Source organism: Salvelinus sp. IW2-2015, linkage group LG5, assembly GCF_002910315.2.
Source record: "Salvelinus sp. IW2-2015 linkage group LG5, ASM291031v2, whole genome shotgun sequence".
NCBI classification, from domain to species: domain Eukaryota; kingdom Metazoa; phylum Chordata; class Actinopteri; order Salmoniformes; family Salmonidae; genus Salvelinus; species Salvelinus sp. IW2-2015.
In genome coordinates, this window is record NC_036844.1 from 18,950,223 (window position 1) to 18,964,868 (window position 14,646).

The 14,646-nt window shown below is 39.9% G+C and overlaps 2 protein-coding genes across 9 annotated transcripts in view; both read right to left on the reverse strand.

Moving 5' to 3' along the window:
* Nucleotides 1–1,017: 1,017 nt before the first annotated feature.
* LOC111964021 (PR domain zinc finger protein 12) lies at nt 1,018–5,790 on the reverse strand. The gene is made up of 5 exons (XM_023987670.2): nt 5,412–5,790; nt 3,533–3,723; nt 3,029–3,184; nt 2,561–2,675; nt 1,018–2,315 (listed from the first exon to the last, which is right to left on the reverse strand). Exons 1-5 carry the CDS (start codon nt 5,629–5,631, stop codon nt 1,873–1,875), a joined length of 1,125 nt encoding a protein of 374 aa, XP_023843438.1. The 5' UTR covers nt 5,632–5,790; the 3' UTR covers nt 1,018–1,872.
* A 7,209-nt stretch (nt 5,791–12,999) lies between these two features.
* The window catches only part of LOC111964022 (far upstream element-binding protein 3), a 29,573-nt gene continuing 27,926 nt past the window's right edge, over nt 13,000–14,646 (reverse strand). For 7 of the 8 annotated variants that reach the window (XM_023987672.2, XM_023987671.2, XM_023987673.2 and 4 more), the window contains 3 exons: nt 14,194–14,265; nt 13,866–13,996; nt 13,040–13,730 (listed from right to left, as the gene is read on the reverse strand). In XM_023987672.2, coding sequence (XP_023843440.1) covers nt 13,701–13,730; nt 13,866–13,996; nt 14,194–14,265 — 233 coding nt within the window. In that variant the 3' untranslated portion in view covers nt 13,040–13,700. Of the gene's footprint in view, nt 13,740–13,865; nt 13,997–14,193; nt 14,266–14,646 lie in introns of all 8 variants that reach the window. The other variant, XM_023987674.3, reaches the window with a different exon arrangement.

Consider the following 14,646-nt stretch of genomic DNA (forward strand, 5'->3'; position numbering starts at 1 on the left):
ACAAGCCATCTACTCATTACAGCTCATGCTGTAAACACAGTCCAGTTCAAAGGGAACGGCACAGATACATATATGGCAATGGTCTATTTGCATATAGGCCTACTGCAGCCCTTTATTGGTTATGCCCCACAGGTCTGTGTAGAGCACGGCCGAGATGTGCATGTAAATGCAATAGAATCCTACTCCGATACTTTCTGCTTACAACAGCATCTCTGGCATTGTTAGTTTTGCATACTCTTGCATAGTTTGTTTTGTTTTGCATTGAAAGAGGCTAATATTGCATTGATTTGATTACAATTCCCACAGTAAAGGGGGTAACTCTCTAGGAAGTTGAGTGAAGTTCAATCTCGTGCTTCTCTGCTCTGGCTGATATTTCTTCTGCACAACATTGACTCGACAAGGTGTCGAATGCATTCCACAGGGATGCTTGCCCATGTTGACTCCAATGCTTCCCACAGTTGTGTCAAGTTGACTGGATGTCCTTTGGGTGGTGGACCATTCTTGATACACACAGGAAACTGTTGAACATGAAAAACCCAGCAGCGCTGCAGTTCTTGACACAAACCGGTGCGCCTGGCACCTACTGCCACACCCTGTTTAAAGGCACTTAAATATTTTGTATTGCCCATTCACACTCTGAATGGCACACATACACAATCCATGTCTCAAGGCTTAAACATATTTATTTAACCTGTCTCTTCCCCTTCATCTACACTGATTGAAGTGGATTTAACAAGTGACATCAATAAGGGATCATAGCTTTCACCCGGATTCACCTGGTCACTCTGTCATAGAACGAGCAGGTGTTCTTAATGTTTTGTATAGTTCACAGGAGGTTGGTGGCACCTTAATTGGGGAGAACGGACTCGTGGTAATGGCTAGAGGAATGGTATCAATTGCCTTTCCATTCGCGCCGTTCAAGCCATTATTGTGAGCCGTCCTCCCCTCAGCAGCCTCCACTGCGCTAGTTCATAATAGGCTACCAAAATGTCCAAAGTAAAGAACACTATGCAGACGTATTAATATCATTCTTTATTTAGAATATAAGGAAAGCACACGTATTTACATTCACATACAGTTCATAATTACACAACACTTTACATTAATATACAGAGATAAAGGGACAATTTATTACAGTGTAAAATTTTGAAATAAATGTACACCTATTTCTACATACTGTACATTTCATTGGAATTCAACTTTTTTACTTTACTTTTTCAAACAACCTTCCTCCTGAGTTGGAAGGCCTACGATGACAGAACGTAAAGTGAGGATAATTGTATTTAATGACAGCATGAAGGAACCACCCAAAAACTAAAATATGTTATGGTAAAACATCCTTATCTGAAATACAGAGTACTCTTCTTGACCAATAGAATTATTAACTAGAATAGCAAAGTATTTCCTTTGACATGCTGCATCCTGGCAATAGTGTATTGAGTAAACAAACAGATGAATAATGGACAGTTAACCTAAAAATAGCCTACTCTTGGAACCAACATTCAGTCCTTTGTTCAGATTCTCTGTACAGGCAATAGTACAACAGTTTCCTTTGGAACAACAAAGTGTTTTTGACACACTCAGATTTTTTGTGACCATTACAAACATAATACCCAATAAGTCTAAGCAGACTCGATTGTAAATAAGGCAACCAGTAAAAAAGTATTTGAGAACGGCTGTAGTATCAGCTCAACCCACCAGACATAGTACACTCATACATACTCTGGTCCATTGCAATGTCATAGCGATGCCTGCCACACCAGCAAACAGTAGCTTCTCTGAGAATGAGGGAGAGCACAACCTGTGGCTCAAGTGTGCAGAAGTAAAGTGCAGAGTTGTTTGCATTAGCAAGTTTCTCTTTCTTCTCCGCTATCATAGCACCATGGTGGGGATATGGTGAACCAGGGGGACCTGGTGTTGGGTCAGGCTGGTGATCGGTGGGGGTGGAGGTGAGATTTGGGAGGCAGTGTCTGCGCCCCCCGCACCTGGTCTGTGCCTGGCACTCTTCTGGTGTGCCCGCAGCCCTGCCAATTGGGAGTAGGCGCTCTGGCACACGTGGCACTTGTAGGGGCGCTCTCCGGTGTGCAGTCGCACGTGGTTGCGCAGGGTGGATGACTGGCTGAAGCGGCGGTTGCAGAAGCGGCAGACGAAGGGCTTGTCCAGGGTGTGGATGCGCATGTGGGAGCGCAGGTTACTACGCGAGTTGAAGCCCCGGTGGCAGATTACGCAACGCATGCGGCTGGTCGCAGACGAGGAAGAGGAGGAGGAGGAGGAGGGGGAGCAAGATGAAGAACCGTCACATGAGTGGGAGTCCTCTGAAGGGAAAGGAGAAAGAGAGGGAAGGTGAGATCTTTAATTCATAAACTGATGTGACTGCCATATCAAATGTTGATTTTGACATGGAATAGAATCAGTCTATTTTCAGTAGTTTGAAACGAATAAGGGTGATGTAAATCTGTTGGCTGCAGCAGAGCCCATAACACACTGGCCCCACAGGTAAAGGGGGTCAGATAGTAATCTGGTTCTCTAACGCCCATAGCATGAGGAAAAAGGAGCTCACCATTGCGGCTCTTTTTCTGATGCTCTTCTTCTGTACCGGGAACGCCAGGAATACCAAGGAAGGTGTTGTGGGAGTTTCCGTACCACACTAGCAGCTCCTGGTCTGGAGGGATAGTCTGTAGAGAGCAGGAGGAGGAATGTTAAAGAACGAATAGGATGAGGTAACTATATCTGTGGAGATCCTTTGTTCCGATGATACTCTCCACCAACTTTGCATTACGCATCAAGAGTCACAGATCTCTGTACAAACAGCAGGTTGTGCTATTCAGCAGCTGAAAATAGGTTGCCCTATACAGGCTAGGGGAGATTTGACCCTTTTATACAGTCTATGGAGTCTATACCAACAAAGGCCTACAAACGAATGGGCTTAGCTGCGGAACTTGTCATGGTAGCAAACACACGCTTTCAACGGTCCTTGTGAAGGCTGCATGTCAGAGTTGTGAGTGACCGTATCTGGCTTGGTTCTCACCTCCACGGCCCTGTAGAAGATGCTGCTGCCGATCTGCACCACCTCCAGGTTCTGCTCCTGCTCGTTGCGGGCACACTTGATGTAGGTCATCCAGCTGCGATGGTCCTCCTGACTGGCATCAATGAAGTAGCGCACCGTGCCATCATCGTTGAACACCTGAGATCAACAGCAAGAGGTTAGGAGTCTGGTACAATTTTAATGCAAATTACACACTGGGCACACACTGGTTAAATTAAACTGGTTTCCACATTATTTAAATGAAATTACTTAAAACAAACGTGGAATTGACGTTGAATTTATGTCTTTGCCCAGTGGGTATTATTGTCCATGTGTGACATAGACTCTTATACATACAGCTTACTGGTGAACAAGACCAACTATTCCCCCTTGCACATGTGCTTCCTTCACAAAAACATGCCATACAGATTCATTGCTGTTATTCTCCTGCCTAATTGTGATAGCAGCTCAGTCCCTAGTTATGGTAGCTGCACAGATGATTCTCACCTCCCACATGAGGTTGTTGTTCTTTAGCAGGTCCACGTGTTCAGGGGAGATGACCGTGCCAGTAAATGGACCCATCTCTGTGCCTGCCTTGATCCAGGTCTTGGAGAAGATGCCCAGGCCCTCGCCAGGTATAGAGCTCTGGGCAATGATCACCTCACTGGGCAGCACCAGGCTGGACAGCTTCTGGACCTCTGCAAACAGAAAAATAGAGTAGGTTATTTGACTGCTGCGTACATTTCATTAAACCTGTGAATTTGGTCATTCCATGGTTATAAATGCATGAAATTGTAGGCCTACCCAAGCTAATCAATTTGCCTAAAAGACGTTGAGGATAGGAGTGGTTTAAGTCAGGCATTGTGCATTAATGCCAATATTACGTTTTTTTTCATAAAATAAAATGTCAAAAAGCAAATGGTTGATGTATAGGCCCATCTTTCGAATAAAAAAGTTAAATATGATGTTTTGATAAATCATGAATTTTAAATATATATTTGTACTGGCTGGTCTAAAATATTATTTAAGTGTCTTACGAATTAGGTGTTTAACATTTTGTAATTGCCAACACAGCAAATAGATTGCATATTATTTTGGTGACGAAATATTAGGTAGCCTAACATCTCATCCACCGTTTAATTCGATTAAATGGATGAATTGAAAGTTATTGTTTAAAAAAAAATATTTAACTCGCAAGCATTTTCATCCTCATTCAAAAAAATTAAGAAAACACTTGGGTTTCTTTAATGTCAGAATCAAAGAAAATGTATTTGGGACTGCGAAAAGACGTCTCGAAGAGAGGTTAAATGGTCTTCTATTGCTCAGGGTCCAGCCATTTGTCATGCTTCAGATGTGATATTCATTATACCCTACTGGAAAGAAACGGCTAATTCCAAATTCATTATCCTTTTAAGAACTTTGTAGCAATAAAATTGCGCTGAATGAAATGAGGACTTGTTTAAAAGGCCCAGGAATTTCTCGAACAAAAAAATGGAAAGGCGATTAGATGGTTGACATGGTATGAATGGCAATAGAATTAGCCTTCACGGCGCATTATCTGAAGAACAGAAATCTTTTAAGGCGAGAGAAAGAGAAAAGCGCCGGAGCCCATAGCTGCCAAAATAGGAAAAGAGACTGTCCGGAGATTGATGAATGCGGGATAAAACCCGGGACACCTCAAAGAAAGGGAACCTCTCTCTCCCTTCGGTTTAAGTGGAAACTTTCTCAGGTCAAGCACAAAGTTAACCAAATGAGTTTAATACCCTTCGTCTTTCAGTCAGCAACAGTTACACGCCTAACAAGCTTCTAAATGCAAGGTCTCAAAGCACTAAATGGGTTAATGCGCTAAATGGGTGGAAATAAAAGGTCCAAAGAATGAAAATACGGGAGAACAGTAATGAGAAAGTCACAGGGACCTTGGGAAGAAATCTAGAACAGAGGAGTGACGGTTTCCACTTCTTTTGGTTCACTCTCAATGACACATGAGACCTCACTGAGGTTCTTGTGTTGAATACATTCTTACAAAATGCCTATTTTACACGCCTTTTAGTCAATTATTGTCAACAAGAGGGACACTTGTTGAAATAACAGAAATTGTTAATAGAAAATAAATCTAGGTTGAGTCAACATGTTGAGGGTATTGTTTTTTTGGACCAGTCGTTTTATAGCCTAATAAAATGAACCATCTTTAAAATATATATATGATTTCACCCTGAGTATAGCCCATGTCACAATTTGGTATAATAATAATAATAAGCCTACATTTAACGAGACAAGCATTAGGATGTTAAATTGCAACAGATAGGCCTAGGCAACACGTTCTTTAGGCCTAGTGGCTGGTTGCCCGTACAGAAATCATAGGAAGAATTCCAAAAGGGGCAATTACCTCCAACGAACGACTGCGCGAGGACCTCAGCTGTGAAGGCTGTCTTGGGACCGATGCTGCTCTGCCTCTCCTCCATCAGGTGCTCTCCGATCACATTTCTCCACCGTCCATACAGGAAACTGTGCAGAATGTCTGAGGTGATAATATCAGACAAGGACCGACTCTGGCATTTAAATCCAGACTTCAGGGCTAAAGCCTCTGCAGGTAATACCGAGCCCATCTCGCAAACTATTGCAAGCCGTGTTCAGATATGAGTGTCTTCAAATGCAAAGTGGATATTCCTTCCCGTTAGACGGCTGGGTGGAAATGTGCCGTCCTCCTGCAGCGAGGGTCCTCTTTATAAGTTGCTGGTCTGACCCCTCTCTAATGAGTTATTAATGACACTCCCCTTATGGTATGGACCTGCTCCAGCAGAAGAAAAGCCGCCTCTATTAGGCGGTCCTTCCCTTTCATGAGAGAGAGAGAGAGAGAGAACGAAAGAGAGAGAGTGAAATGGAGAGAGACAACAAGGAGCCTAAGCCAATAGACTACTCAGCAATATAAATGCATAATGTCTTTAATGCAGACATGATTGTAAATAAACAAAAATCTGTTAGGGGAGTATCCATTTTTTTTCAGTCGCTTACAAATTATTCAACATCCCTTTACACACCAATCAGATTAGATTTTTCTTCATGAGAGATGTCCAAGACTGCCTTCTATAAAACTAATTCCAAAAAACACCTGGTCGCCAGTTTACCAATAGTTCTAGTAAAATATAAAATGTACATTTTAATGTTACTGAGTAGGGCCGTATAACATATAGCATAGATCACATGTAAATATGGCTAAACAATTGATGCAAAATTCACGTTTCTATATTCCACTCAAATGCTATACAGCACAATGAGTCCCACGATTATTTAACAGAGTGAAAATACTGTCAACTTTAAACTGGTTCAACAATTAGTTTAAAAGTTTGTCTGTCATCAAATTAAGGTCATTTGGGTCTGGGAGTTGCTTAAACGTTCTTTCTCAGGCATTCCGCATTCATGTGGTTGGCAATATTAATTTTCTTCCAGGGAGTTATAGCGCGGGAATAATAGAATAGAAACAAGCTCAACGTGCTTTACCGCATTGTTCCCATGCAAAAAATGCAAAGCTGCTTTGACGTGGTTCACTTCTCTAGCCCTTGTTGAAATAAGCGGTTTAATATTCATGGTTGTTCATAGCCCTTCAGTATATTGTGACAGCGTTTAGATGAGTATATACAGCCCCTTTCTTCTCAATAGCCACAGTTCTCTCTGTTTTTTCCTCTCTATTTTTCGGGCTTGATGGACTGGGGGTAAATGAGCAGTTTTCCTTCTCTTCCAGCAGAGAGAACATCTTTATTCCGTCCCCGGCTCGCGGGTTTCCTATTCAGTTCCTCTCCAAGTAATGTCAGGGGGCTGAAAAGTGCTGCAAATCAATCTTTCATGGTGTTTTGAGGGCACTTTGACACCCATGCACTCCGCCTTTCATTCCAACAACTACAAGGGGATGGTCCGAAAAGTTGGTCTCTGACGAATGTGGACTAGAATTCGAATGGAAAGGAAGATATGGATTCTAAATGCAAAGTATAGAACGGGTTGTTTTGAATACAGAGATAGTGAAAAGGTGAGTGACAAAGCACGAAAAAAGATGACTGCGCACACAGCTGCTTTTTCTTGTTTTGTTAGGAGGGGCACCTCCTACATGTGTGCCTTTTCCCAGATGAAATGTCCCCCTCGCTGAATCTGATTCGTTCTCAGATTTATTTACATGTATTGCATTTCAGCATTTATTTTACTAAGAGGCTTCAGCTTTGAGTTAAATCGTAGGGCCAGGGGAGGGACCGGTCTTTATTAAAGAGGAATTAAATGAATTGGAATGGGGTAACGCATGGATTTGATTTACTTATATGCATTAACCTTTTATTTTTCTGTCTGGTAAAGCGATGGACACGTCAAGATCTATTGAAAAACTATTTAGGCCAATATTTTCTAAATTAAAGTGTTGCCTATGGATTAAACAATAGCCTTTAAATTTGCTATAGATTTCTTTCCAATATTTTGCAAAAAAATCTCACATTTTAGGCCTAGGGCAAGCAGCCACTAAACCTACAATTCTTAAAGAAATATGAAGTTGTATAGAATAAAGTAAAATATCGCAGATTAATCTTGTAGGCCTACAACAATTAAACTAAAGGTTCTTATATCACTACAAATTACGTTAGCCTATATATTCTTAAACTTTATATACACTATATGATATTTATTGTTTAACGGGGTTGAGCTTAAGAGTAGGCCTTTTTTATAATTCCATTTAAAACAACTTATTTTATTTCATTAATCAAATTATAGCTGCAAAGACTCATTTTTTTTGTACATGGCATGTTACTTCAATATTTGTAGTCACCCATTAAATAGACCAAGCTCATAATACCCCCTATAATTTTTTTGAATTACTGTAAATCCATATTTCCTACCTTAAAGTCTTACATAAAACATGCTTTCCTTAAAACAGTCCTCTTAAAAAAGACAAAAACACCCCTTCAGCCATGCTATTATATAACAAGCATTCAACATTAAAGTGGGCTGAATAAATCGTATTAAAAACACCAAGCTCCTTTTAGTTTTTAACCAAACAAACATTCCCAACCGGAAGACAAATTGTCATTCATTTCGAAGCTGAATCATTCCTGTTACTAAAAAAGCTACTTGCCAACTACAACCTCAGCTGAGAGGGATGGGCAGACAGGCCTCCCCTGGGCTCCTCCTTGGGGCCATTAAAAAGAGATTAAGGTAGATATCCCAGCATGGTGGATACAGTAGATCGGCTTATCTGCAGGAAAGGTGAGAGAGGGCCAGTCCCTCCCATAAAGGGGTTTCCCTGGAATGAGACAGGGGGGCAGGACACCTGCTTAACGAAACTGGAGCTTTAGAGGGGGGCAAAGAGGAGGAATGCAGATGTGTGTATGTGTGTGTGTTTGAGAGATAGAGCACCCCCAATTCCCCCCCTGCTCAGATAGACAGGCTTGGTACTAAGTAAACACATTGTTAAAATGGCCAAATTAATTAGACTATAATCAAATGCTTGCACTTCATCAAATAATTTGTCTCACTGTTGACTTACCCAGACCCGTGAAAACAGACTGCACAACCATCCATTTTTATTTGGACATCCCTGCATAAACAAATCAATAAAGCCCATTTAATAAACTATTCATTGCTGTACAGGGCAGCTATTCAGGACCAACGTTGTGAACAGTGAATGAGCCATAATACGTACTGTCCCCTTCACATTCCACATTCTCTACATGAATACCCCTGGCGTACACCTAAAACGAAACATATACAGTTAGCGATACTATAGGGATTAGGTTTCACATGCAGCAGCATAGAGACCCTATTCAAAAATGAACGGCCAACCCCTTCATAATCATGGCTCTCAACCCATCTGGAGGTGATCTGGAGAACAACTAAATGATCACGCCTATACAATGGCCAAGCAGGCCAGGGACTGTCCGCAGGGGCTTCATATTAAAAAGCAAGAGGATCAAAATCAAGGGCTGGATTTGGAAACAGCTGCACAGTATCAATGGGGGGGGACAGGGCCGGGCAGAGTAGGGTCCACTATGGCCGAGGCCCCCCCACGGGGAGTAAAGATGTGGGATGACAAAGCTGCTCAATAACGGTGCTCTGGGGACACCCCTGTGGACCGTTCACAAAGGGGGAGGGACAATGAGAAGAGTCAGAGACAAGAGCAAAGAATAACGGATTTTTTTTAAATCCAAGAATATGCTCAACCTACGCGTTTAATTTTTGGTATAGACGGGAATTATAAAGCTTTGCGATAGTATAAAACATTGCCTAACTGAACTATGGGAGAACTTCAGGAGAATTTCTCCAAGTGTTTTGCCATACCTGCAAAAGTTGTTCAGCCTGGCTCTGCCTCTCCAGTCTGAAGTCGATGGTAGATAAAGCGATGTCCAAATTACATCTCATTAACTACAAGAACATACACTAAGGTTGAAAAATATGGCAAATGCAAAAATGGCATACACTAACTTGTCCACAAACCTTTTCGTGCATGGTCACAAGATTAAGTTCACGCAGTGATGATGCATTAAAATGGGTTTAACAGCAGAGTGGATCAATTAATCCCCTTTCCCTGATATTGGGATGGTTTTAGAAATCAGCCAATAGGTGGTCTATGAAAAGAATTTGGGTCGTTCCATGAAATTCGTGTCTTTTGTGTCCCTTTGATAATCAGAAATTGTGCACCAATATTGAAATTTAAGTCTGTTATATTCAATAAAGTGCTCTTTAATATAGACCATGTAGAGAATGCAATCAATCTGAAATATGAAAAGTTTTCCTAAAGTTCCAAAAGTCAGCATTTTTGCATGTCTCTAACTCCAAAATGGTTCACCATTGTAAAGCCCTAGTTATTTTGTTGCTCTGACAGTCATTTCTGAAGATTGTTTCATGTTAGTGATTCATTTACACCTCTCCCTCATGAAGTCAACCTTGTTACCTGAACTCTCATTTTCATTTGGTGAAACTATTCCTTTCTTAAAATAAAAATGTAACATCAAATAGTGAAATCAGTGTATAAGCAGGTGAGCTGGTCCTTTTTCTGGTGTTTTGTGGTGGAAAACTGAGCGGGTCGAGGTTAACACGTCAAGCCTTCTACCCTGCAGGCTAGAATGTTTTTAATATAAAAAAAAACGTGAAGCTCGCATTCAATTGCCACTCCCTGTTGCACACAAGCTTCCATGCCCGTCACAATGTGATTTATGGAGGATTTAAGATTAACTAGACAACCCTGTTACAGCCAATCCTGTTTCTTTATTTTGAATTTAAGTCATTTTATTTAACCTCGAGATGGGAAAATATGTTTATGAAATTGAACATGTGCTCTTTGACAGAATGACAAAATTAGGTGAAAACAAAATACATATATTTTTTTTTACCAAGTTACACATCTCCAAAGGCACCGAATTGGGGGAACTTGCATATATATATACACATACATACATGTACAATAAGAAACCACAATTGCCATATTCATACAGCTGAGATCACACAGGACCTTGTGGTAAAGAAAAAACACCTTTTAACTGATTGTATGGGAACCCAAATAATTCCAGTTCTGATCCACCTACACATAGGTGAGTAAAAGCAGGGGTGGGGGGGGGGGAAATGGCACTTCTGCATGTAAATTGCTTATTTACATATACGGGCAATTGATCAGTCTTTAGGCAACCAAAAAAAATAAACAATCCTCCTGACTTTCCCAATGGGCAAGTGCATTTTAGACTTTGGCAATCACTGCCATGCATCTTCTGGACATGTATATGAACTTTACACATTTGTATTGTTTCTTCATGTCTTAAGGTATGGTTGCCAACTGCCAAGCAAAGAAAAAAAACATAAGAGAAATGGTATGAAAAAAAAATGTACCATGACATAAGAGCACTCAGAAAATATTCTCACCCTAGACGTTTTCCACATTTTGTTGTGTTAATAGTAGATGGATAAATGGTGAAGTTTCTAATTGCACTTCGGATAGTTTATCATTTATACTTAGTCACTACAAAAGATACACACGTCCTTCCTAACTCTGTTGCCGGAGAGGAAGAAAACCGCTCAGGGATTTCACCATGAGGCCAATGGTGACTTTTAAACAGTAAGATTTTAATGGCTGTGATAGGACAAAACTGAAGATGGATCAACATTGTAGTTATTCCACAATACTAACCAAAATGACAGTGAAAAGGTCTGCACGGAATAAAAAAGTATTTCAAAACATGCATCCTAAGGCACTAAAGTTAAAAAAAAAAAAAAAGAGGAAAAATCGAATTTCTCCTGAATACAAGGTGTTATGTTTGGTGCAAATCCTACACAACACGTCACAGAGTACCACGCTTCATATTTTCAAGCATGGTGGTGGCTGCATCATGTTATGGGTATGCTTGTCATCGCCAAGGATAAGGGATATTTTTTTTGGGGGGGGGTTAAAAATAAACTGAATAGAGCTAAGCACGTGCAAAAATCCTAGCAGTAAACTTGATTCAGTGTGCTTTCCAGCAGACAGACAAATTCACCTTTCAGCAGGACAATAACCTAAAACAAGGCCAAATATACACTGGAGTTGCTTACCAGGACAACATTGAAAGTTCCTGAGTGGCCTAGTTACAGTTGACTTAAATCAGCTAGAAAATCTAAAAGGCAAGAGTTGGAAATGGCTGTCTAGCTTGACAGAGCTTGATGTATTTTAGAACGTGCAAATATTGTACAATCAAGGTGTGAGAAGCTCGTAGAGACTTACCCAGAAAGACTCACAGCTGTAATTGCTGCCAAAGGTGATTCTTATATGTATTGACTCAGGCGTGTGAATACTTATGTAAAATTAGATTTCTGCAGTTCATTTAATACATTCGCAAAAAATATAAAACGTGGTTTTCACTCATTATGGGGGTTGTGTGTGTAGTAGATGGGTGAGAAAAAAGAAAGAAAATACTTTCATCCTTTTTGAATTCAGGCTGTAACAAAATGTGGAAGTCAAGGGGTATGAATACTTTCTGTAGGCACTGTAGCAACTAATAAAGATATAATACTTCAACCACGAGAGGCTTGCGGAACATTTATTTGAATTTGTGAACTAGCAAAGTGATTTTCTATAGAAAAAAAATATATCTTCTGTTTATACAACATACCATACAGTTTGACCTTTATATTTACTTAATGTATAGTGAATACTCATAGTATTAAAACAGAGCGCGGAGGAAAGGTTTCACAGTTTAAACCCAATAAAATCATTAACACTCAATACTGGAATGCGACAAGAAAACTAAGCTTTCAAATGGCAAAATAAAACAATTTTAACAGAACACAAAGGTAGTCTTGATGTTTTTAATACACGGTTACCTGTACATATGAGGAAAAAACACTAAAATTAAACATTTTGAAATTATAATATCCCTTTTCATTAAGCAATGAAGTTAACACTAGATTCATTTTGTAACTAATCAATCATACATATATTAGATCACACAAAGTAGAAAGAAAAATGAATTAAAAAGTTTAGCATTGGACTGTACACGAGTCCACAGTGTGTACTGGATGGGGCATTAGGGAAACTGGGTGGTACCAAATAAGACAATTTTGATCGTAATACTTAGCATATAAAAAACTACAATTAATTATTACACAGGTAGAATCCAGAGGCTTAGCAGTCTTGAATTATTTAGGTACAAAACATACATAAAAACCTGGCATTTCTCATTTTTGTCCATAGCAAGATGCAACATCAAATTTCAAATTACACATTCACGATCTTTGAACATTTTCAGTATGAAAACAGAACAGAAAAACAGGGACAGTTTTCCTGTGATAATGACTCCATGAAAAAAACTTTTGATTTAATTATATATATATTTTTTAAATAAAGTATTTAGTCAAGTATCTGAGCATACATACATAGTTTTACAAGATAGCAAAGGCAAATAACTCACAAAATGCAACATCCCCTTTTCCCATATCAGATCATTGTAATAAATTATTCATTACATTTTCATATGCCTAAAAAAAATTCATCTAAGAACTACAAGTTAAACGCCTGTCAAAATATTAGAGAATCCATCTTTGTTTCAAAAATGAAATAAGATATTGCACCTTTTTTAAACCAGAGTACAATAAAAGACAATGGAAAACAATACAAAGCACAACAGGAATTAAATTAGGAATTGACTGCCATTTGCCAACATTTCGTATTTTGCAACAAAATTATACATTTTCCTGTAACAAAATATCACAGTTTCATCTCACTGAATTAAAATGCTTTTTGTAAAAGGAAAAGAAAACATTTTTACACATTCTTAAAACATCTTATGACAAAACAAAAATTCATTCAAGACTGCTAAGCCCATAATTGCGATTTTATTGCAACAGAACTAGAAAAAATAGATTATATTGCGTTTACTGAAAAGTTACAACTCCGGGGTTCGTTTTGGCAATGTAATTTGAATCAAAAAGGAAAAAATAGAAAACAAAACAGCTCTCTCATAAGTCCAAAAGGGATCCCGGAAATTGTCAATTCAAAATAATGGTGTACACAAGTATTTAGTAACAATTAAATGTTCCTGATTTAGAAATATTCTTTTTTTAAATTGTATAAGTCATTCTACAGCTAGTGTTTCTCACTAAGAAAAAAGTAAAAGTCTTCAAGGCGTTGCAAATCTAGAAACCTCTGTTACAAAAGGTTTGTTTTCATCCTCTCAGTGATTCAAAAATCTTCAACTAAAGGGTGTCCTCTCTAATGATCCTGCAAAACAGGTTCACATCAGTGACAATGGACAGACAGACATTTACAAGTTACAGTACATCTATTTACAGAAACCACTTAGTTAAACAGGTGGAGAGGGTGCTAAGAGATGGAATGGGTTCTCACCTGAAGTCCTGGGGCCGGTGTCTGCTGTGCACCCTGGCCATAGTAGGCCCCCTGCTGTCTGTAATACTCCACCCAGGCAGCACTGTAGTCCGGAGGGGAGCTCTGCTGGGAGCCGGGGCCTGCTGCCTGGCCTGGGGAGAGGGTGAGCACAGGGTAGAGGATTGGGGGTGACAGAGGAAGGTCAGGGGAGAGGGAGTTGGAGGCACCAGAGCATAGAGCACTACTGACAGCATCAAACAGTGAGCAGAAATCTACTTCCTCCAATGTTGTGCACTCAAAAAGGCAAGTCTATTGGAGGAGTTCAGTGGCCACGTGGGTGTAATCTTACTCTGTTTCTTATAGAAATCCTCCCATGCTTTGCTGTAGTCAGAGCCACTGCTCTGGGCTTGGCTCTGCTGACCTGGGCACAATAAAACAAGGATGAGTCAATATAATACACACCAAACCAGCTACCAAGATCGCCCCAATTCATGTGTTTGGCTCCATAAATTACATTTCTTCCAACTCAAATATATTCAATTATTCAAACAAATGCTAATGTACATTGGTGATAAAATCAAGAGTCTGCTCATTACACCTTTGAAATGGCATTGATACACTAAGCAATCCAGCTGCACAAACATGTAACCAAAATGGTGAACTTCTGACTTCAATCATCAGCGTCAAATGGTGTCAAGGTGACATGACGTTTCTTTGCACGAAACTTCTTTAAACAAGGGCAGGGGGAAGGTTTGAGATCTGGTTCCGAGGTGTATACTGCGCACAACCCTAACCCTAAGTA

What these genes read in the sequence shown, in the direction of transcription:
- LOC111964021 (XM_023987670.2), bottom strand. Translation starts at nt 5,631, where the DNA reads ATGGGCTCGGTATTACCTGCAGAGGCTTTAGCCCTGAAGTCTGGATTT. An exon ending in ACAACAACCTCATGTGGGAG is followed by an intron (nt 3,185 to 3,532) that starts GTGAGAATCATC and finishes TGTTGATCTCAG; the next exon opens with GTGTTCAACGATGATGGCAC. An exon ending in TCTTCTACAGGGCCGTGGAG is followed by an intron (nt 2,676 to 3,028) that starts GTGAGAACCAAG and finishes TGCTCTCTACAG; the next exon opens with ACTATCCCTCCAGACCAGGA.